Source organism: Elephas maximus, chromosome 3 (genome assembly GCF_024166365.1).
Source record: "Elephas maximus indicus isolate mEleMax1 chromosome 3, mEleMax1 primary haplotype, whole genome shotgun sequence".
In the NCBI taxonomy this organism is placed as follows: Eukaryota; Metazoa; Chordata; class Mammalia; order Proboscidea; family Elephantidae; genus Elephas; species Elephas maximus.
In genome coordinates, this window is record NC_064821.1 from 30,071,324 (window position 1) to 30,094,956 (window position 23,633).

General features: G+C 42.0%; 1 protein-coding gene across 1 annotated transcript in view; it reads right to left on the reverse strand.

The window, feature by feature from the left end:
* The window catches only part of LOC126072201 (zinc finger protein 699-like), a 30,519-nt gene extending 12,649 nt beyond the window's left edge, over window positions 1-17,870 (reverse strand). Inside the window, exons 1-2 of the mRNA XM_049877021.1 lie at window positions 17,524-17,870; window positions 14,426-14,687 (exon numbers count right to left, since the gene is read on the reverse strand). Of these exons, the coding sequence (XP_049732978.1) occupies window positions 14,426-14,428 (3 nt within the window). The 5' untranslated portion in view covers window positions 14,429-14,687; window positions 17,524-17,870. The remainder of the gene's footprint in view (window positions 1-14,425; window positions 14,688-17,523) is intronic.
* Window positions 17,871-23,633: the final 5,763 nt, after the last annotated feature.

The following is a 23,633-nucleotide window of genomic DNA, read 5'->3' on the forward strand; positions in this document are numbered from 1 at the left end:
CCCATGAATCCTAGGAAATAAAGACTTATTCACCATCTCTCCAGAGGTTCCACTACAAAATTTTCTCACATTTGCAGCCCCTGGAAGGCCCTGATGGTGCCAGTGGTTAAGTGTTCAGCTGCTAACCAAAAGGCTGGCAGTTCAAATCCACCAGGTGCTCCTTGGAAACCCTATGGGGTAGTTCTACTCTGTCCTATAGGGTTGCTATGAGTTGGAATTGACTCAACGGCAATCGGTTTGGTTATTTTTTTCTGGAAGCACACAAGAAACACTTCCCTACTCTCACTACTAGTATCCCCTGGCCTTGGGACTGGCCTCTAAAAAACTGCTTCAACCCACTGGCTTCCACAGGTAGTGAGGAGAGAAAAGGATGCCACACTGTACTTCTGATGCTAAAATTAGACTGAGTAGCAGACCAGCTGTAGAATAAGAAGACTCCTCTTGTCAGGGCAGGGAGTGAAGTGAGCTGTCTAGATCAAGAACCAAAATTCAAAAGTCACCACCACTGCAGTGGGCCAGATAACATATATTTAAGCCATCAAACACCCTAGCATTCATTACTACAATATATTAGAGACAACATGTTCCATTTGTTGAGCATCTATGAAACATGAAAGTTTTTGCAAAAAGCTCTTGACACAACAGCTTATGACTCTCATCAACATATTATTTCAAACAGTTACAGCTGAGGAAAGTTATAATCAATCAATCACCTGCTAAATGTTGCACAGGTGAATATTACTGAGCCAGGTTCAGAATGCAGGTCAATTTGACTTTGAAGCCTAAATTCCTGACAAGTACATTTCTGTTCATATGTGCACAGTTTTGTTGTTATTCTGCTTGTTGTTCTCCAACACCACCATGGATGACCTAGGGCCCTGCAAGGTACCAAGGAAAGGACACAAAAGAAACATCCTACTCAATTCAAACAACATGACGCTCCTTCTCCCAGCAAATCCCTGTGTCTCAGGCAAGGCTACTTCCCTTCAGACCCTTACCTCTAGCTCCTTCATTTATTAAAACTGACTTAATACTGACAAAGAGCCTATTTCATGTGGGCAAAGCAGTGAACAAAACAAATATCCAGATGCACATGGATCATAAATTCTTTGGAAGCAGACCGTAAATAACCAAATAAAACATAACGTCAAGCGGTGATAAGTTCTATGGAAAATGCAACACACTAAGGGGATAAGCAGCGAGTAACACGAGCATATTTATCTTTAGTGAGTCTGTGCAGGGACATGCAAAATAATTATTTTAGAAAACAGTAGCTATTTCTAAGAACTGTGGGACAATTACAAAAGGTGGACCATACGTGTATTGGGAATACCAGAAAGGAAAGAAAGTAGAAACAGATGAAATATTTGAGGTAACAATGGCTGAGAATTTTACAAAATTAATGAGACACCAAATCACAGATTCAGAAACCTGGCTTGATAAGGAAAAAGACATCACATTTTCAATTCTAAAAACTTGGAAGCAGACTGATGATTTTGCAAACTCTGACAGATTTCGCATGCTTGTCAACTTCAACAAGTCCCACCTAAGAGACATAGAAGCCAAAGGACTCCACTGACTTTTATACTGTTCTAGTGTAAAATCATCACAAAGTTATAATAAAGCAAAAAGAAACGTTTTATTTGACATATGTTCAAAGAGGCAAAAGTAGGAAACAGACAAGCATGCTGCCAGAGCCATGTCTATCCGAGTCCAAAGAATGTTACAGAACCATCAGTATATATTAACATTACAGCTGGGTAAAGTCATTGAAAGTTTTACCTTTCACAGATGGGCTAAAAACTGCCAAATCACTGTAATTCTACATTTTGAATTTCTTAATAATCACTGGTAAAGGTTTCAGTAATGACAGTCAGGAGGGTCTTCATTGGTCCAACAAATTTACTTAATGCTAACAGAAAAAGATAAGAGTGGAAAATATGTGGGTCTTTAGTGCTGTTTATGATTTCTTTATGTGAAAGGTTCCCTAAAAGATGTTTGCCAAGACTGTCTTTGCTACTGTCTTTATACTTCAGGGCCCAGTTGATGTGTCCTTCTGAGTCCCGCTCCAGCTAAGTCACATTTTTTATGCTCAAGGTCAGGGAATAATGGCTTCAATTTTATCTCCTAAATCAATACCCAGGAAAGGGAAGACTCGTTGCTTATTCCCAGAAAAGACAAGGTCATTAGCAATAGCCTAAACATATGAACTCAGGACACTGGAAAAATAAAGCACCATAAGTAAACAGTATAAAATAATATGAAAATAAACGGGGGAAGAGGAAATGTTATCATTTTGAAACTCACCCAAATTATTCTGTTCCCCTTTAATAAGGCCTGGCTTCAAGGCAAACTATTTTACCAGAGTCTTACTTTTTCGGAACTTACAGGGAGTAAGGAAATATCCAACAGCAGCCCCATCCAGGTTTTCTGTCTCACCAAAATGGGGTAGAGGAGAAGCAGGGAACCACTTGTGAGGGCACTGCCCAGGAGCATAGGCTCACTAAAAGACTGAGACCTAATAATTGGACTATAGAATGCTTCCCTGCCCCCACACCTCAACACATCAGTACAGCTCGTATAGAATAACAGGAGATTAAAACTGAAAGAACCCAAGTCTCAGGCCTTATTTAAGAAGTCTCCAGGAAACCCATGCACAACATGAAAGACAAAAACAAGAAAATCAGAGAACATTTTGGCCTCTAGCACCTACAACAAACAGTAAACAGCCTAACTTCTAGCCAGATAAAGAAAAAGCCTCACATTAAAGGCCTATTGACCCCAGTTCCTTTAGCTTAGTACCTCATCTCTGGCTTTCAAAATAAATTACAAGGTACACTAAAAAACCAAAAACATAGCTTGAAGAGACAAAGAAAAAGCATATAGCACTGATAGAGCAGAGGTTTTGGAATTACTAGACTGGAAATTCAATGTAACTATGATTAACATACTAGGGGCTATACATAAAAGTTTTACAAATAAAATACATAACATGTAATAACAGATGGTTAATGTAACCACATGAATGGGAAGTAGAACAAAGAATTCAGAGGAAATGCTAGAAATCAAAAATACTGCAACAGAAATGAAGAATGCTTTTAACAAGTTCATCAAATGCCTAGACAAAGCCAAGGAAAGAACTAGTGAGCCTGAAGGTATGTCAATAGAAATTTCCAAAACTGAAATGAAAAGAGAAAAAGATGGAAAAGAATATCCAAAAACTGTGGGAAAATTAGAAAAGGTAGACCATACATGTATTGGGATTACTGAGACAGGGAAGAGACCGGGTTGGCTGAACTAAATAAGGGCTACATTTCAAGGCCCTGTGTGCTCGACCAGCTATAATTAAATCTAAACCTAAGTGCAGACCACCATATAACTTTTACTGCTGGCACCCGAGAACTACTTGTGATTAACAAACTAGGTGCTTAGACAAGGTAAGGGGCTACATTTCAAAGCTCTGTGTGCTTGATAAATTACTTGATAAATTACTTAAATTACTGATAAGCCTTCTGAGTTGTTTTTCAAGGCCTCACCAGGTGCAGAGCATGCACACTAAAGATCAATGTGGACTATGAATGACCTTCCACATGAGACAAACATGAGCAGGGACCTCTTGCCGGGGCTTGAACCAAGATCCAGAGGCATCACGCACGCATGACATCCAAGAGTAAGTCCTGTTCAACATCCCGGCAGCCTCTGTGACGGACTCCATCTTGGTTCCAGCAATCTCTTCGAGGAAGTCCGTCTTGAATTCTAACTGCGTGTGCAGTTAGAATTTCATAATCCCTCCCCTTCTCCTGGAAATCTCCACCCATCTAATAAATAAAGAATACCTTTTTCCCTCCTAAAAACTTTTACAAGCCCTAGGGAATCCTTTGTCCAGTCAGAGACTGGAGGCTAGCATAGGTGGAAACCCCTCTCCCTCTCTCCCTCGCGAGCGTTTTACTCTGTCCCTAATAAATCTTTACTCATGTGGAACCTCTGAGTCTCTCTTGGTCATTCTTGATGGAAGAAGCAGGGCTTAGTTCCAAGCTGGAAAGGCCTGCCTTGTAACAATACCAGACAGGAAAGAAAGTAGAAACAAAAAAATGAAATATTTGAGGTAATAATAGATGAGAATTTTACAAAATTAATGACAGACACCAAACCACAGATTCAGGAAGTTCAGAGAACACCAAGCAGGATAAATACCAAAAAATCTACACCTAGGTATATCATATTCAAACTACAGAAAATTAAAGAGAAAATACTAAAAGAAGCCTAAGGTGAAGAAAACACCTTTCTAAAGAGGTGCTAAACTGGTTACTTAGAACATAGGGATCAGGATAAAGTTGGTTCCTACGAGGTGGAGTTCAAGTATAACCCTCCCTCCCTTTCCAACTTCTCTATCATTTCTGACACCAGCTGCTATCCTTACGGCATTCTCTTTCTCTTCTGGGTTTGATAACTTGCTGCAATATCTCACAGAACACACAGACTATACATACGGTTGTATGGTGTATTAGGGTAAATGGATACAACTCAGGAGTAACAGGAAACAACCCAGAAATAATAGGATACAACTCAGGATCAATGTCAGGAAGTGGTACATGGAGAGAGTCTAGATGGGTCTCCAAAGTGGAGAGTATAACCCTTTCCTAATGAACCAAGGCAGCTATCGGAGCAAAAAGCTCTCAGAGCAGACAAGCACCCCGCCGGAAAAACTCCAGGCAGATCCTGTAACAGTTAAACTCCCCAGTGGAACAGTTCTCAGAGCTGACAAGCTCCACACTGGAACAGGTCTCAGACAGCTCTTGGAACAGACATGCTCCCTGCTGAAAAAGCTCTAGACAGTTCTCAGAGAAGATAGCTTCCTGGTTGAAACAGGTCTCGGATCACTCTTGTCTAGCGCTACTGCTTTCAGCTGTGATCGGCTGGTGCTGCTTCTCTTGGCTAGTGATCAACTGGTGTTGCTTCTCTCAGTCACTGCCACTTCTCTTGGTAGGTATAGCTTCTCTTTCCAGGTGCTGCTTCACAGCCAGTATTATTCTCAACCAGGTTTTTGCAGGGGGTTTTCAGTACAAGACTTCCATATTCCAAAGGATGCATAATCTCTCCTGGCTCTCGTCAACCATGAAGCCCCCAAACCTTCCTGCTCCAGGGCTTTTATAAACTAGTCCATGTTACAAGGCGGGGCACTCTAGCCAGACCAGTGCCCCAGGGGTACACAAGAAATCCCATAAATTGCTTTTCCAGAAATGACGGGCAAAGGTACCAACTCCTGGAGCATAGTCAATTACTTGGGAAATTCCCTAAGGTTGATTTCCTAAAAGCCAAAGGCAAAAGACCACATAAGGGAAAGCACCCGGCTCACGTGGGTTCACTAATGAATTCTAGGAACCATTTCATGAAAAAAGTATACCAATTCTCTGCTACCTCTTCTACGAAACAGAAGCAGAGGAAATTCTTCCAAACTAATTTTATGACCAAAACCAAAGACACTAAAAGAGAAAAATACAGACCAGTGTCTCTCATGAACATGGATCCAAAACTCAAGAAAATACTAGGAAATTAAATCTACCAACACATAACAATTACACACCATGACCAAATGGAATTTATTTCAGGCATAAAAGGCTGGTTCAACATTAGAAAATCAATTAATATAGTCATTCACATCAACAGATTATAGAAGAAAAATCACATGAACCTATCAACAAATGTAAAAAAAAAGTATATGACAAAATCCAACGCCCATTCAGGATAAAAATTCTCAGCAAACTAGGAGAAGAAAGAAATGTCCTGAGCTTGCTAAAGAACATCTACTAAAAACCTACAACAAACATTATAATTATTGGCAAGGAACTAGACGCTTTCCTACTAAGATCAGTAACAACACAAAGATGTCCTTGCTAACCACTCCTATTTACTAGAAGTCCTAGGTAATGGAATAAGACAAGAAAAGGAAAGAAAATATACAGACTGGTAAGGAGGCTATAAAACTGTCTCTGTTTGCAGATGAAATGATTATCTATGTAGAAAATTCCAAACAATCAGCAAAAAACTCCTGAAACCAATAATCCAACATAACAAAATTGCAGGATAAAGGTTAATACACAAAAGTCAATTACTTTCCTATAAAATAGTAAAAAAAACAATTGCAATTTGAAATTAAAAACACAATGGCATTTACACCATCAGCAACAACAAAAATAAGAAATAGTATAAAGCTAAGAAACTATGTAAAAGACCTATGAGAAAAACTGTAAAATGCTGATGAAATAAATCAAAGAAGATCTAAATGAATGAAGAGATATTTCATGTTCATAGACAGGAAAACCCAATATTGTTAAGAAGTCAGTTCTTCCCATTTTAATCTACAGATTTAATGCAATTCCAGTCAAAGCCCCACCAAGTTATTTCGTGGATATGTACAAACTTTTTCTAACACTTACATGAAAAGACGAAAGTCTCAGAAGAACCAACATGATATTGAGAAGAACAAAGTTGGAAGACTGACACTACACCACTTCGAGACTTAATCTGAAGCTACACTAATCAAGACAGTGTGGTATTTCCAAAATAATAAACAGATAAACAGCACAGAAGAAAGAGCTCAGAAACAGAAACACAACAAACATAATTATCTGATCTTTAAGAAAGGAGGGCCAAAGCAATTCAATGGAGAAAGGACAGCCTTTTCAATAAATGGTGCTAAAACAACTGTTCTCAAAAAAAAAAATCTAGACACAGACCTTACACACTTTTCATGAACATTAACTCAAAATGGTTCAAAAACCTAAATCTCAATGACAACCATAAAACTCCAAGAAGGTATCAGAGGAGAAAACCTAGGTGATCCTGATTTTGGTGATAAGTTTTTAGATACAACAATAAAAGTATGATCAATGACACTGCCCCAATTTTTTTTAATTAACTGGGCTTCATTAAGATAAAAAAAAAAAATCTGTTTTGCAAAGACATTGTCAAGAAATGAAAAGACAGACCACAATCTGGGAGAAAATCTTTGCAAAACATATCTGATAACTGGTATTGAAAGTATACAAAGAACTCTTTCTTAAAACTCAAAAATAAGAAAACAAAACCCCAATTACAACATGGGCAAAGCAGACACCTCACCAAAGACATACAGGTTGAAAATAATTTGAAAAGATGTTCAACATCATGTGTCATGAGCGAACTGCGAATTAAAACAATAAGATATCATCACCCATGTATTAAAATGGCTAAAATCCAAACCACTGACACCACCAAGGGGATGTACAGCAACAGGAACTCTGATTTACTGCTGGTGAGAATGCAAAATGGAACAGCCACTTTGGAAAACAGTTTGGCAATTCCTTACAAAATTAAACATACTCTTAGCATATGACCCAGCAGTTGCACTCCTTGGTATCTATCCAAATGAGCTGAAAACATCACTACCGCATAGAAACCTGCACACAAACGTTTATAGCAGCTCTGTTCATAACTGTCAAAAATTGGAAGCAGCCAAGACGCCCTTCAATAGGTGAATGGATAAGCAAACTGTGGTACGTCCATGTTGTTCATGTTACTAGTTGCCATAGAGTTGGTCACCAATTGGTCACCAACTCATGGCAACCCCACATGCAAGGGGATTGGACTGCTGTGATTCATAGGCTGTTTTTTTGTAAGTGGATCACCAGGCCTTTGTACTCTGTCTTAGTATGGACTTTCCACTGAAATCTGTTCTTCATCATCATAGCAACACTCAAGCCTCCACTGACAGATGGTGGCTGTGCTTGAGGTGCACTGGCCAGGAAATCAAACCTGGGTCTGACATAGAAGGCAAGAATTCTACCACTGGATGACAGTGGTGAATTCATACACTGGAATATTATTCACCAATAAAAAGAAATGAGCTATCGAGTCTCAAAAAGACACGGGAGAACATTACATGAAAACCGTTAAGTAAAAGAGGGTAAGGTATATAAAAAAGAAAGTCCTTTAAAAGTTTGTTTATAAGGGGAAAGAAGAGTCTCTTCAACAGATGGTGCTGTGGCAACTGATTTCCACAGGCAAAAGAAAGAAGTGGGATCTCTTCTTCACACCATATACAAAAATTACTTCAAAACGGATCAACGGCCTAAATATAAGAGGTAAAACCTTAAAAGTATTGTAATGCCCCCAAAATAGAAGCTTCCCAAATATCTTCAAGAAATAGACTTGTTATGACAGTATATTCTTACAAGAGACCACTACTTGAACAAATAAAGTGAATGAATGACCCATGGAAGAGTCTTCTTAATGTAAATTTAAACTAAAGGGATTTACATAAAAAGTAATACATTATTATTCTATTTTTACAAAAAAAAAAAATAAAAAAATATATTGACTCAGGGATGCATACACAGGTGATAAAAATATTTAAAAACAAAGAAATAATCATAAATGACATACTGATTACATCAAGAGCACAGAGTGGTGATTATGACTGAACATCAACTCATGAGGGGGTGAGTCAAGAGGGAGGGTATTTCCATTAGATGGATATTCATTTTATATTTCACTCAACTATACATCTATTATAAATTTTCCTGCAAGTATGTCAAAACAGTTATCAAATTTAGAAATGAAAACACGTACAAATCTGAAAATGAGTGTATACAAAAAAATGTATATCAAAGAACATACATACTGAAAAGTTCAACAGTTTCCCAGTAAAAGCAGGTAAAAAACAAGACCACCCATTTACTCCATTCCTATTCAATGTTATCCTAGATGCTGTAGCCTGTACATACCAAAAAAGAGAAGCAAAAAAAAAGAAAAAAGGTAAAAATATAAAAATTTTAAACAGGTAAATCAATAACAACAACAAAAAGAAAACACCACCCCAAATGTCCCCAAAGAGCCAAGGCTGTCAAAGGAATAAGGCATGCGGGCTTAGTCAAAAATATCATATACGTTGTGGTGGTTGTTAGGTGACCACGAGTAAGTTCCAAATCATAACGATCCTATGTATAACAGAATGACCCCATGTATAACACTGCCCAGTCCTGCACCATCCCCATAATCAATGCTATGTTTGAGCCCACTGCTGCAGCCACTGTGTCAATCCACCCTGTTGAGGGTCTTCCAGTTTTCTGCCAACTCCTCTGCTTTACGAAGCACGATGTTGTTCTCCAGGGACTGGTCCCTCCTGATAACACGTCCACAGTACGTGAGATGAAGTCTTGCAATCCTTGCTTCTAATGAGCATTCTGTGCTTCTTCGAAGACAGATTTGTACATTCTGCTGGCAGTCTATGGAATACTGAATACTCTTCACCAACACCACATTTCAAATACATGAATGTTCTTTGGTCTTCCTTATTCATTGTGCAGCATTCAGATGCACATGACATGACGGAAAATACCATGGTTTGGGGTCAGGCGCACCTTAGTCCTCAAAGTGACGTCTTTGCTTTTCAACACTTTGAAGAGGTCTTTCGTAGCAGATTTAGCCAAGGGAAAACCCTGATTTCTTCACTGCTGTTTCCATGGGCACTTATCGTAGATCCAGGTAAAATGAAATCCTTCACAACTTCTCTCCATTTATCAGGATGTTGCTCACTGGTCCAGTTGTGAGGATTCTTGTTTTCTTTATGTTGAGGTGTAATCCATACTGAAGGCTGTGGTCTTTGATTTTCATCAGTAAGTGCTTCAAGTCCTCTTTGCTTTCAACAAGGCTGTCTTATCTATATATCACAGGTTAATGACTCTTTCTCCAATCCTGATACCAAGTTCTTCACATAATCCAGCTTCTTGGATTACCTGCCGAGCACACAGATTAAATAAATATGGTGAAAGGATACAACCCTGACACACACCTTTCCTGATTTTAAACCACACGTTATCCCCTTGATCTGTTCCAATGACTACCTCTTAGCCTACGTACAGGTTCCTCATAAGTACAATTAATTGTTCTGGAATTCCCATGCACTGCATTGTTATCCATGATCTGTTAAGATCCACATGGTCGAATGCCTTTGCATAGTCATTAAAACACAGGTAAACATCTTTCCAGTATTCTCTGCTTTCAGCCAAGGTCCATCTCATTATCTGCAATGATGCTGCTTGTTTCACGTCCTCTCTTGAATCTGGCTTGAACTTCTGGCAGTTCCCTGTCGACGTACTGCTGCAACCATTTTTTAATTATCTTCAGTAAAATTTTACTTGCCTGTGATACCGGTATTGTTTGATAATTTCCACATTCTGTTGGATCACTTTTCTTTGGAATGGGCACAAATATGGATCTTTCCCAGTTGGTTGGCCAGGTAACTGTCTTCCAAATTTCTTAGCACAGATGAGTGAGTACTTCCAGCACTGCATTTATTTTTTAAAACATCTCAGCTGTTATTCCATCAATTCCGGAAGCCTTGTTTTTTGCCACTGCCTTCAGTGAATTGTGGATTTCTTCCTTCAGTACTATTGGTTCCTGATCATATGCGACCTCCTGAAATGTTGAACATCAGCCAATTCTTATCATATATAACCTCGTATTTTTATATATTTATTTTGTAAATAAAGCTGTAAGTGCTTGGCTGCTAACCGAAAGGTCGGTGGTTTGAATCCACCAGACATTCTCTGGAAGAAAGATGTAGCAGTCTGCTTCTGTAAAGATTACAGCCTTGAAAACCCTACGGGGCAGTTCTACTCTGTCCTACTGGGTCACTATAAGTAAGAACCCACTTAATAGCAACAGGTTTGGTTCTTTGATTTTATTCTAGACAGTACAGTATCACCATGTTGGTGTTGTTGACGTTAGGTGCCGTGGAGTCGATCCAGACTCACAGCAACCTTATGTCCAACAGAACAAAACACTGCCCAGTCCTGCACCATCCTAACAATGCTATGCTAGAGTCCACTGTTACAGCCACTGTGTCAATCCATCTTGTGGAGGGTTTTCCTCTTTTTCCCTGACCCTCTGTTTTACCAAGCATGATGTCCTTCTCCAGGAGTCCTGATAACATGTCCAAAGTATGTGAGATGAAGTCTTGCCATTCTTGTTTCCAAGGAGCATTCTGGTTGTACTTCTTCCAAGATAGATTTGTTTGTTCTTAGGCAGTCCATGGTATATGCAATATTCTTCACCAACACCATTATTCAAAGGCATCAATTCTTCTTTGGTCTTCCTTATTCATTGTCCAGCTTTCACAGGCATATAAGGAAACTGAATACACCATGGCTTGGGTCAGGTGCACCTGAGTCCTTAGAGTAACATCTTTGGTTTTTAACACTTTAAAGGGGTCTCTTGTAGCAGATTTGCCCAAAGCAATGCATAGTCTGATTTCTTTTTTTTTTTTTTATTATTAACTTTTATTGAGCTTCAAGTGAACGTTTACAAATCCAGTCAGTCTGTCACATATAAGGTTACATACATCTTACTCCGTACTCCCACTTGCTCTCCCCCTAATGAGACAGCCCTTCCAGTAGTCTGATTTCTTGACTGCTGCTTCCATGGGCATTGATTGTGGATGCAAGCAAAATGAAATCCCTGACAACTTCAATCTTTTCTGTTTATCAGGATGTTGCTTATCAGTCTGGTTGTGAGGATTTTTGCTTTATGTTGGGGTGTAATCCATAATGAAGGCTGTGGTCTATGATCTTCATCAATAAGTGCTTCAAGTCCTCTTCATTTTCAGCAAGCACGGTTGTGTCATCTGCGTATCACAGGCTATTGATGAGTCTTCCTTCAATCCTGATGCCCCTTTCTTCGTCAAGTAGCCTAGCTTCTTGAATTATCTGCTCAGGATACTGATCGAATAAGTATGGTGTTTTCAATCACCTCATGTTCATGCAAAAGCTGGACAATGAATAAAGAAGACTAAAGAACTGACACCTTTGAAATATGATATTGGCAAAGAATACTGAACATTCCACGGAGTGCCAAAAGAACAAACAAATCTGTTTTGGAAGAAGTACGGCCAGAATGATCCTTAGAAGCAAGGATGGTGAGACTACCTACATTTCATATACTTTGGACACGTTATCAGGAGGAATCAGTCCCTGGAGAAAGATATCATGCTTGGTAAAGTAGAGGGTCAGTGAAAAAGAGGAAGACCCTCAATGAGAGGGATTGACACAGTGATGCAACAATGGGCTCAAGCAGAGCAAGGAGTGTTGGGATGGCACAGGACTGGGCAGTGTTTTGTTCTGTTGTACACAGGGTTGCTACTGAGTCAGAATCAACTCGATGGCACCTAACAACAGGGCCTAATGGTTATTACACGGTCTAACACATTTTTGTAAATCATAAAAATGTAAATTAGAGCTCACTTTCTAAACCCACTGACCAGGGATACTAGAGTCTGTACTTCCATTTTAACTCTTTAGTTACCATTGGATTAACAGTATACCAGCCACTTTTTATGCCTCTGGACCTCATAGGTAGTGTGTTACTCCAGTTTTAATGCATTTAGTGTCAAGGTGGGTCCCTTTTGAAATGCATGAAGCTCAGCAGACAGGAGCTGGAGCCTCACTGTTGTGTAGGTTGGGCATTCTATGAGGTGAGGCTTCCTGGATGTGTTAGTTTTATAAACTTTTGCCTTTTTTCCCTTTATTTCTGTGAGATAAGGCTTGTATGCATAATTATGGCTTTTCTGCGGGATAGTTAGGGAGCCCTGCTGGGTAGGTTTTGGTTTTTGTGTGTCAGATCTGGAAAACCAGAGGTTCCCTATATAACCTAATGGAAAGGCATCTGCGATAAATTATACATCTAGTATTCATTGGTGTACTTTCACACCACAGATGGTGGCACCACAGTGCCACTCACCTCATTGGTGCCTTGTATAACCAGATCATATTTCTCAAAATCTGTATTACCAACCAAAAATTTAAACACACTCAATTAGTAAGCATGTACTCCAATAGTGAAAACACATGCCATCAGAAAAAAAAAATTAAGGATGTAGTAACGAAATTAAGGCGCTTGGTAGAGCAACTGTTAAGTGTTCTTAAGCACTCAACTGCTAACGGAAAGAATGGTGGTTCAAACCCACCCAGCGATTCTGTAGGAGGAAGACCTGGCGATCTGCTTCCGCAAAGATTACAGCCCAGAAAACCCTATGAGGGCACTTCTACTCTGTCACATGGGGTCACCGTGAGTCAAAAACTGACTCGATGGCACGTAACAATAACAACAACAAATGCCATTTTATCTCAGCCAGGAGAATGTTTCTGAAATGGCTAAAATATTTAACACATTAGAGGTTTTGGCATTTGTTAAATATAATAAGAGTGTTTTAAGATCCTTTTCAAGATTTAGGTAAACTTTAGGGTTAACTTTTACATTAGTTAAAATAGACATTTCTCTGTTTTTCACTAGTTTTATCTCCATTAAATTAAGAAATTCTCAGTAGAGACACCCAAATTCATGTAGAAATTTTCTTGCTGTGGGAACTGTAAATCCAAGAACTTAGATACATTCATCTCACATAATGAGCTTCTCCAGCAAAAAAGAACACTTTAGTTTTAGATTCTAATTCAAGACTGAAGAGAGTAGCCCAAAATTGTAGGGATTTAGTAGAAGCTGTAGGCTCAGTGGTTAAGAGTGCAGCTGCTAACCAAAAGGTTGGCAGTTCAAATACACCAGCCACTCCTTGGAAACCCTTTGGAGGCAGTTCTACTCTGTCCTATAGGATACGCTATGAGTGGGAACTAACTCCATGGTAATGGGATACACACAGATAGTTGAGAGGACAAGGACCTCGATTGGTGAATCATGCTTCTCACACACTTGAAAGCCTCAAGGCAAAAGCATTCCCCACTGGAAAAAAAGATGGGTCTGGAGACCCCACACATGACCCACCTGGACTCATTCTCCCCTACCTCATTCCTTTAGTGACATCAGGAGAGCAAAAATACCACCCAGGATTCCATAAACAGAGTCAGAGCCTTCACCTACTAACTCTCTCCCCACTTCTTTATCCCATCACACAGTGTGAGAAATGGAGTTATAATTTTAGAACTGCACAGAAGTGGCTCCAGTGCCTGGAAGGTGCCAAGAAAAGTGTTTGCAGTGATGGGACAAGGATTGCCCTGAAGGGCCTGGGGGTCAACCTCTGCAGCCAGAGCTGCTCCACCTTCAGGCTGTGGTCAGGAAACTCTGTTATTCAACACATAGCACCAAGGCCCAGGGTAGGAATGTTAACATCCCATGTACCAGCTCTGAGAGTCACATATGAAAAGTGACCCCAGTCATCTAAGGCTTGAAAACCCACATTATGTGTAGGGGAAGGGCCCAGTGACAGTGGAGCAGGGCCTCAGGATGCCTCCTAGGGCTCAGTCCCTTGGGGTCATCTGCCAACTTTTTACCTCACTGAACAACTGCAGGACCAGGTGGGCAAAGCTGTTCCCCAAACAATTCATACCTAGCCTTAATGCCTTATGGTAAGAATAACCCAGTTCTCTGTAGTACTCACCATTTCCTTGCTCCAGCTTCTGGAAGTCTACGTGAATGTTCGTTCTAAGCCCAAGAAGCCACTTAGAGGAATTCTAAGTAAGAGGGATGGAGCTGGAAGCAGGGCCACTAGGCACTCTGGAGGCAGATGAATAATGTTTGGTCCACATACCAATCAGAGCAGTTGAAATCCTTATTTGTGATTGCATAGGATGTGCAAGATGGTCGCCCAAGGTCTCCAGCTGCTTAGATTGGACTAGTTCTCCCTTTGCCACATCTGGGATCTGAAATGAGAGAACGATGGGGAGGAAACAGTACTGAGTAACAGGTTCTTGACTTTCAGCTCTTTCCCTGGGCAGGGATTCCTCCTAGCCACCCAGGAGGCATTTGCATTTAAGGCGGAACAGACTTCTGCCTTCCAGAGCATATACCTGCATTCTTCATGCAGCTTCACAGGACTCTTCCTGCTGGCAACGAGATCACAGGTGGAGGAATTTACTCACACCAGAGCATCAGAGGCACCAAGGCTTGGCCAGGCTAGAAAATCTGAACTCGATGTCCTCCAGGGATTCAAGGGTCCAAAGTTGAGGTTGTGGGTTCACCTACATAACTTAGCCCCTTGTAGATCAAAGTGCACACTTTGATATCAACATGGGTGCTTTTCAAGAACATGTTTTTCAAGTTTGGCCAAGGACCTCATCATGCTTTTTTTTTTTCTATTATGTGCAGTTAAAACACTTCTGCTGTGCTCTGCATTTTCTTTTTAATTTTCATTTCATTTCTAGCATTGTAATATGTGATCAGTACTTTTCTTGTTGATTTTGCAAGTAATATTTCTTCCCCTGCCCCATTTTTTTCCCATTGGCTCTCTGGCCACGACTCCACTAGTCCCCAAGCTTTCCAGATATCTGGGAGTATTCCTGACACTTCCTTTTTCAATATTATAACAAATCAATCAACCAATAAATCAGAAAACAATTAAGTTTTCTTTAAGGAGTAGTCTCCTGTCTCTGTTCTCCTACTTTTCACCCTGCCTTTCCACTCAGCTGACTCCTACTCTTTTATTTCTTGGACTCAGTATAAATGTTCTCTCTCTCTCACGTAATCTTTATGCCAGTGTCTCCCTTTGGGCATTGTCCTTGCTTTTATGATTTTCTGTAATAGCACTCTCTAATTTTAATTCACATCCTTATTTCTATACTTTCTGTTTTCTGCATAAACTGGAAGCTTGTCAATATGTAGACTCTAAAGCCCCACTTCAGACCTGATATGTCAAAATCCACACTTTAACAAGATCCCCAGGTTATCCGCATCTACATTCAAGTTTGAGCAGCAGTCACTGCTCTAGAGCCTGTAACTAAAGGAATGAACATTCTATCAACTGATGCCCTTTGAACTATCTACATCTACAGCGTATCATTCGACTGTCTTGCAATACACAACCACCCTCAATGTCTAAGCACCTCAGTCATCTTGAACTGTTCACAACAAGCTCCTACTTAACGTCATTCATGGTTGTCATTTCCAAAATCTATTTGCAGGACAGGAACTAGAGTGTTCTGCTGTAAATCACAAATATACTCACATGCATCCCTGTGTAATGCTTGTCAGTGGCTGTCCACTAGCCTACAAAAAAGCCCAGACCAATCAGCATGGTTCTAAACAACACGCTGCCGTTGCCTCCTGCGGTCCAACTCACATCTCTGCCCCCCACCCACCCACTTTGTTTTTTCTGCTTCAACCTCCGCTAACTTTCATTAAGGTAAGGATGACTTCTCTGCTACCTCAGGGATTTACACACTCATTTTTCCCAATTGAAATATCCTCTCCACCCTCACCCATCTCACCTGCAATAAACCCTGCTCAACCATGTATGTAGCTAAATACCACTTAAATAATTTTCCCCATCTACCATCTAACCTGAGTCTCAAGTTAGGTTCTTGTACTCCAGGCTGTCAAATGTCCCTGGTTTTTCATTATTTATTTAAACTTATCTTCCATGCTAGACTGTCACTCTGTGAGGTGACATGTGAAATGAGGATTACGGGATTCCTGTGGTAAAAAGCTCTTATCAGAGAAAATAATCTGGTGCAAAGGAAAAAATGGCAAAGGAAATCTAGCTATCTTTAAAAAAGTTTTTTTTCTCATTATTTTACAAATGTCGAAAATGTTATTTACTCATCAATTTAAGCCTTACTCCACATTCAACATCACTTACTGTAAATCATTACTTTCTAACAGCTGCATGTTTCATGTTTATTTAAGCAAGAGTACTTCAAAAAATAATTACTACAAAGGATGAGGTACTTTCTGAAACAGTGTAGTGTGGCGGACCCTCTGGAATCTGTTTAAGGATTTTGATTAGTTTCATTACACATGCCTCATATTTTACTCTCATTCCTAACATTCACTGCTCTGACATTGGGAATATGCAGGACATTTGCTCCCAGAAGCCTTACACCTATTAAGAAATGTGCTCTTTGGTAAGAAAACTTGTGCTTGAATCACCACCATCCAATCCTGCACAGATCCTGTTTCCGCCAAGCCTTAAAATCTTAGCAAAACACTCGGTGTGTGATCTCTACAAATCACTCCTGGTCTACATTAAATGTGTTCAGCCACAACACATTTTACATCGCACCAACTAGGGTTGGCTATACTGTTTCTCACACAATCATGACGAGAATTTCTGCCTTACAGCCAAAAAAAAAAAAAAAATTCCTTGAGATGTGCCTCTTACTATTTTCCTCCCAAAATTGGGATAAATATGGCCCTAAATGCACGTACTAGTTCCAACTCATAGTTTTTAATTCTTCATCTGTCTTAAAGACTTCTAACCATTCATGTAGGGAGTGGGGGGATACATCCTCACCACAATCCTACTGTACGTATGACCAGCAATACTCAACAAAAGTTCTGCCTTGATGAACCACTGAAAACCAAGAAGAGTATGGTCAGAGGCAGTCTGGAGTAGGTGGGAGCAAGTCACTTAGACTCAGGCTAACTACCTCGAGTTTTGATGAGGGTCCGACTCTGCATTTCTCACAAACTCCCAGGTAAAGCTGACGCTGCTGGTGTGGAAACCACGCTTTTGCTTAGCAAGAATTTACACGGTTTTACCTGTTATTGCTCCGAAACCCAGGTCCAGTTCACCTACCCAGCCCTCCCGACCCCGGGTGGCGGAAACCGGCCCCGGACCAGGTGCAACCCGGAGGGTGGGCCGGGCTCTCGGAGGACGCGGCGGCGGCTATAGCAAAGCGGTGGCGGCGGCGGCGGGAGGCCCACAGCACAACGCTGCTACAGAAAGTCGCGCGGCTGGTACAGCCCAGGGAGGGCGGAGAGGCCTGGAGCGGTAGGAGATCTAGAGTAGCGCCCATAGCCCCGAGGGCTGCTCACGCTACTGAACCAGGACCGACCCTGACAGACGCAAAACCTATCTCACACCAGATCCCGAGCGCGACCAAACATGGCCGCCGGCCTATGTAAGCACACTTCCGCTTCCGGTTTGTGGGCCTCTTGGTGCCGAAGTGGAGGGGTTCCGGAGTGAGCCCAAAGGGCTCCATCCAGTGGCATTGGCGTTTAGTGGCTTTTGCAGGGCATTGGGGTCTGCCCGCTGCTGTCTTTAGTTCATCAGTAGAGAAAAGCCTAAGTTTTCTTAAATGCGTATATAAACGTAAACGCAGATTTCTGTAGTCAAAGATTTCTAATGTCTTTGGGGAGCGGAAAAAATTGGTATTTGCGTATTTGGCCATTTGAAAAAAATTTACCACGTTATGTAGAGAAACAATTTGTTTCCTCCTCATAGATATTTGTCCATCTTTAGAATCCTGGAAGTCTGAAGTGTTAGCTTGTATTCTGTGGTTTATTACCTCTTGCCTCCCAGGAACAAACCCAACCCGATCTCTCCAAGAGCTGAGGAACATGGACAGAGTAGTTCTCCAGGTGAGAGGCAGGAGACAGCAGTTCTTATGAGGAACACTATGTAGAGACTGACGTTACTTTTGAAAAGGACAATTATAAACAGCTTTTACTTTTTCATCAAGCTTAACACACAGTACATTGCACAATGTGAACTAATGTGATGAATTTTTGCATGTGTATATACACTCACAAAACCGCCTCTGAGATTCTCAACTGATACTTACTCCCTTCCCCAACTGATACTTACTCCCTTCCCCAACTGATATTGTCCCTGGGAGTAATCAGTGTTCTCTTATCTCCAGAGAGAGGTTTCGCATGTCCTTGGTCTTCAGTTAATTGGAATCATATTGTATGGACTCTGTTGCGTCTGACTTGATCTACTCAACATAAAGCCTGTGAGATTTTATCGATGTTGTTACAGGTAACAGTAATTTGCTCCTGGTTTGCTGCTATATAGTATCATATAGTATGAATATGTCACAATATTTTAAAGAATAATCACCTGTTATTAAGGTTTGTATTACAATTTAGGTTTATATACATATTTATGAATACTTAAAGACCACTTTAAAATAATATGTCTTCTGCTGCTCATTGGATGGAATGTCAGTGAACATCAATTAGGTCAAGTTGGTTGATGTTGTTCAGGTCTTCGGTATGTTTCCTGACTTCCATATCCTTGTGGTTTTTTTTTTTTTCTATTTCATCTTTCAGCTCTATCAGTTTTTCTGTCATATATGTTGAAGCACTGTTTAGGTGTATACACATTTTGAATTGTTATGTCTTGATGAATTCCCCTTCTATCCTTATGTAGTGTCCCTCATTATCTCTGGTAATCTTTATTATAGCCTTCCTCCCCTGCTAATCATGTCTTTTTCTGAGGGTAAGAATCTGGCTCCCAGCCACAAAGACACAGGTACCTCCTCATGGTGTTCTCTTGAGTGTTGTCCAGGTACTTCCTGTGCACACTGGGGTGGGGAAAGACTGCAGGCAGCCCAAGGGGTAAAGCAGGCACAGAGGGCTCCAATCACATTGACTGCACTGCAGCCCCCATGGAACAGAAGATCTCCCTCAGCCAAGACCCCAGCCCTTGGCAAGGACCCCTCCACGTGTGCTCCATCCTGTCCCTTAGTAAAGGCAGCAGGTGAGCTGACATCCCAAAGTGCCAGGAGGCCAAACAATGAGAATTACCAGTTCAGGGACTCCTGGAAGGAAAGGAGTCCTCAACACCAGACTGGGACAGAAAACACAGACACACTCCCTTGTGGGACCTTTGGATTAAGGGGACCAGTATGGTCTGGGGCAACCCAGCACCCTGTGGATCCCCCCTCTTGGCCAAGAGTGTGGTAGCAGCAGCAGCAGCAGCAACACACCAGGTCCCCAGCCTCAGGAGGCCCTGGTCCGCTGCCAGGGTCTAAGATCCCCACCACAGTGACTCCTCACTCCAGACCTGCTGCCTCTGGCCTCATTCCTTCTCTCAGCAAAAGAGCTGAGTATTCACTCCAGCCAGGCCTAGGGATGGAGCAGGACAAACCAGGTCCTCACCTTCCCAGGCTCAGGGCCTGCAGGTGTCCTAGACAAGCACAGGTGAGTGGCACCCAGCCCCATCTGCAAAGGCCTGGCAGACTTCCTGGTGGTGGTGTTAATGGCAGTGAGCTGGGAAAATTCAGTCGCTTCCTGGAATTCAGTTTTAATTTATATTAACGTATCAATTTCTAAGTATTCTAGTTTGTTCCAATGCTTTAAAGGGTACAACAAGCTCAATAAACATCTGTTGAATGAGTAGTGTAATTAATGAATGATGATAATGAATTCCGGCATTGACTGCTTCCCTGCCATGGGTCATGCAGCCTTGATTTTTTTGAATCTGTTAGGAAACCCCAAGGATAGTGTAGTTGTGCTCACAGTTACTCTCCCCTTTTATAGATGAGGAAACAGAGGATCAGAGGGGTTCAGTGATATGCCCAAGGCCAAGCAGCTACAAGTCCCTGCAATGCACACAAGGTAAATTCAATAGACTCCCAAAAAGAGCTCTCTAACTTACTGAAGAGAAACCAGGTCCAGGCGAATGTGAAAGTTCCAGAAGGGGATAGTGGAGGGGTGCAGACCTGCCTCCCAAGGGCCCCTACCCCATGTCCCCATCACCTATTCCCATGTCCCTGGGACCCCTACTGTGTCCATGGGTTTCCTCCCCAAGTCCCTTGGCCTCCCCCCACGACCCTGGGTCCCCTCCCATGTATATGAGCCCACTGCCCATGTCCCCATGCCCTCTCCCAATGTCCCTGGGTCCCATCCCTGTATCCCAATGCCCTCTCATCTCCCAGAGCCCCCTCACCATATCCCCAGGCCACCTCCCCATGTCCCTGGGGCCCCTCTACATAACCATGGGCCCCCCCCCCATATGCATGAGTCCCCTCCACATATCTCTGGGCCCACTGTCCATGTCCCTGGAAGTAAACCTATATCCCTAGGATTCTTCCACATGAGCCAGGGCCCCTTCCCCATATCCCTAGGTCCCCATTCCACATCCCTGGGGCTCCTTCTTATGTCCCCAGGGCAGCCTCCACATGTCCCTGGGGCCACTTTCCATGTCTCCAGGCCCCCACCCTATTTTCCTGGATCCCCTGCCCACATCCCTGGGACTCCTCACCATTTACCTGGGCCACCTCCACAGTTCCCAGAGGACCCTCCCACGTCACTGGGCCCACTCCCTGTGTCCCTGGGTTCATTCCCCATATCTGCATACCATCTCCACATTTACCTGGATCCCCTCCCCATGTCTCTGGGTCCACTCTCCATGTCCCTGGGCTCCTTCTCCATGTCTCTGGATCCACTGCCCATGTCCCTAGGACCCCTCATCATGTACATAGGAGCAATCTCATGTCCCAGAGACACCTACCCATTATCACTAGGCTTCCTTCCCATGTCCCTGGGCCCCCTCTCCATGTCCCTAGGATTCCTCTCCATGTCCCTGGGTCCACTCTCCATGTCTCCAATCCCCTTCCCTATCTTCCTGGGCCTAATCCCAGGTCCCTAGAACATCTTTCCCAGTTTCTGAACCCCATCTTCATGTCCCCAGGCCTCCTCTCCACAGACCCATCACCACCCCCATTTTCTTGGGCCCCTCCCCATATCCCAGGGGACCCTTCCTATGTACCTGGGCCCCCTCCTCATGTCCTTGGGTCCCTTCTCCATGTACCTGGGACCACTCACCATGTTCCTGGGCTTCCACATCACGTTCCTTGGCTCATCTCCACATCCCTCAACACCATCCCCATGTTCCTGATCACTCTCCCAATGGACCTAGGCCCCACTCCCTTGTCCCTTGGTCCCCTCCGCATATCTCTGGGTCCCTAGCCCATGTCCCTGGAAGCCCTCCCCACGCCCGTTGTCCCCTCTCCATATCCCTATGTCCTTTACCCATAATCCTAAGCCCCCTCCCCACATTTCTGGATCCCTTCCCCATATCCCTGGGGCTCCTGCTCATATCCTTGAAAGCCCTCCACGTGTTCCTTGTCCCCATCCTCATGTCCCTGAGACCCCATTACATATCCCTGTGTCTCCTTACCTTGTCTATGAGTCCCATCCCCTTGTCCCCATGCTTCCTCCCCATGTCCCTGGACACCATCACCATGTCCCCATGCTCCTTCCCCATCTTCCTAAGGCCAATCTCATTTCCCTGGGATCCCTCCCCTAATCCTGGTGGCCCCTCCCCATTTCCATGGGCCCCCTCACCATGGACTCTTCCCATGTCCCCATGCCCCCTCCCCATGTCCCTGGGTTCCCTCCCCATGTCCCTGATCTTCCTACCCATGTCCCTTTGCTTCCTCCTCAAACTTCTGGGACCAATCCCATATCCCTGGGATACCACATCATGGCCCTAGCCTTTCTCCCCATGTCTCTTAGCCCCTTCCCATGGGGCACACAATTCAGTCCAAAACAAGGGGCATCTCAGTTCCCTCTCCTGAGGTTCCTGTGTCTTGTCCTCCTGGTCCCCCCATGATCAATAAGGAGGACAGGAACCATGATGGACTGTTACCTCAAGAAAGAGTGAAAGAGTAAAAGACTCGCTTTCTGAACTCACAGCTGCAAACTACGTTGAAAGATACTGAAACAGACATAGAGAGTTCTCTGCTTCCTAGAAAGAAGGAATCTGTCCAAAAAGAACTGGACCAAAATGTCAGTACAAAGTGAAAATAGGATGAGAGCTATCTTTTGCTCAGCTTTATATGCAATTTTTATGCAACTGAACACTTTTGTATAATATCATGATGCCAGTTACATTGTGGTATCATTTTGAGACCAATCATTCATAGGTTAAAGAAAAAGGAATTGAGTATTTTAAGTGTACCCATTATGAGCCCCTTAACAGCCTAACATTATCACAACTTCTCAAACTGGAAATGAAAAGGCCACTGAAGCTTCCTATAGGTTCCAATTTGTAGTAGGATAAATATCAAGAGCTATAACACACGTAGATAAAAAGCTCTTTGGGGTCTTCAATAATTTTTATTTAATGAGTAAAAGGCTCTTGAGACCAAAAAATGAGAAAACCACTGTGAATTATCTCCAGTCTTGATTGGCCCATCTCTGCCGTGATCTCATAAGTGGACATTGTTTCATCATTCCAAGCCATCGTATAAGTCCCTTGCTACCTGACATTGTTTCATTGCTCCAAGCCATTGTATAAGTCCCTTGCTACCTAGGTTTGGTGGTCCTTCTAACTCAGGAAGCTGGTTTTCAGTTACCTGAGAGACTGTGACTGAACTTAGTTTCTTTTCTATTGGCAGTTTGGGTTCTTCAACTACTTTCTTAATTATCTTCTTTTCTCTTTTTTTCTGCCTTCATTCCTTTATTTACTTTTTTACATTTTCTCACTTTAATTTTTATTTTTCAATGTATCTTTTTTATTAATTTTTGTTTTATTCTTTTTTCTTCCCCCATTTTCCCTGCCTCACTTAACTTACTTTTATTCACATTTTAATTTTTTTATTTTAACTTCTTTCTGTACTTTCTTTTTCTCATTTTATTCTTGTTCTTATTTTTTCGTTCTTTTCCTCATTTTTTTCCACTTTTACTTATTCCATTGTATTTATTTTCATATTTTATTTATATTTTTTCTCATGTTATTTCGATTTTTTTTAATTTTTATACTTTTTATCTTCATGTTGTTTTTATTAGGTATTTAGTCACCAGCTTTTTCCATTTCTCATCTTTTCTTGGGACCCCTCAATCCCAGGCCCAGCAGGACTTAACATCAAGTCCAACATGTTACAGGCCTCTCAGCCCTATGTGCTGAGGAGACTCAT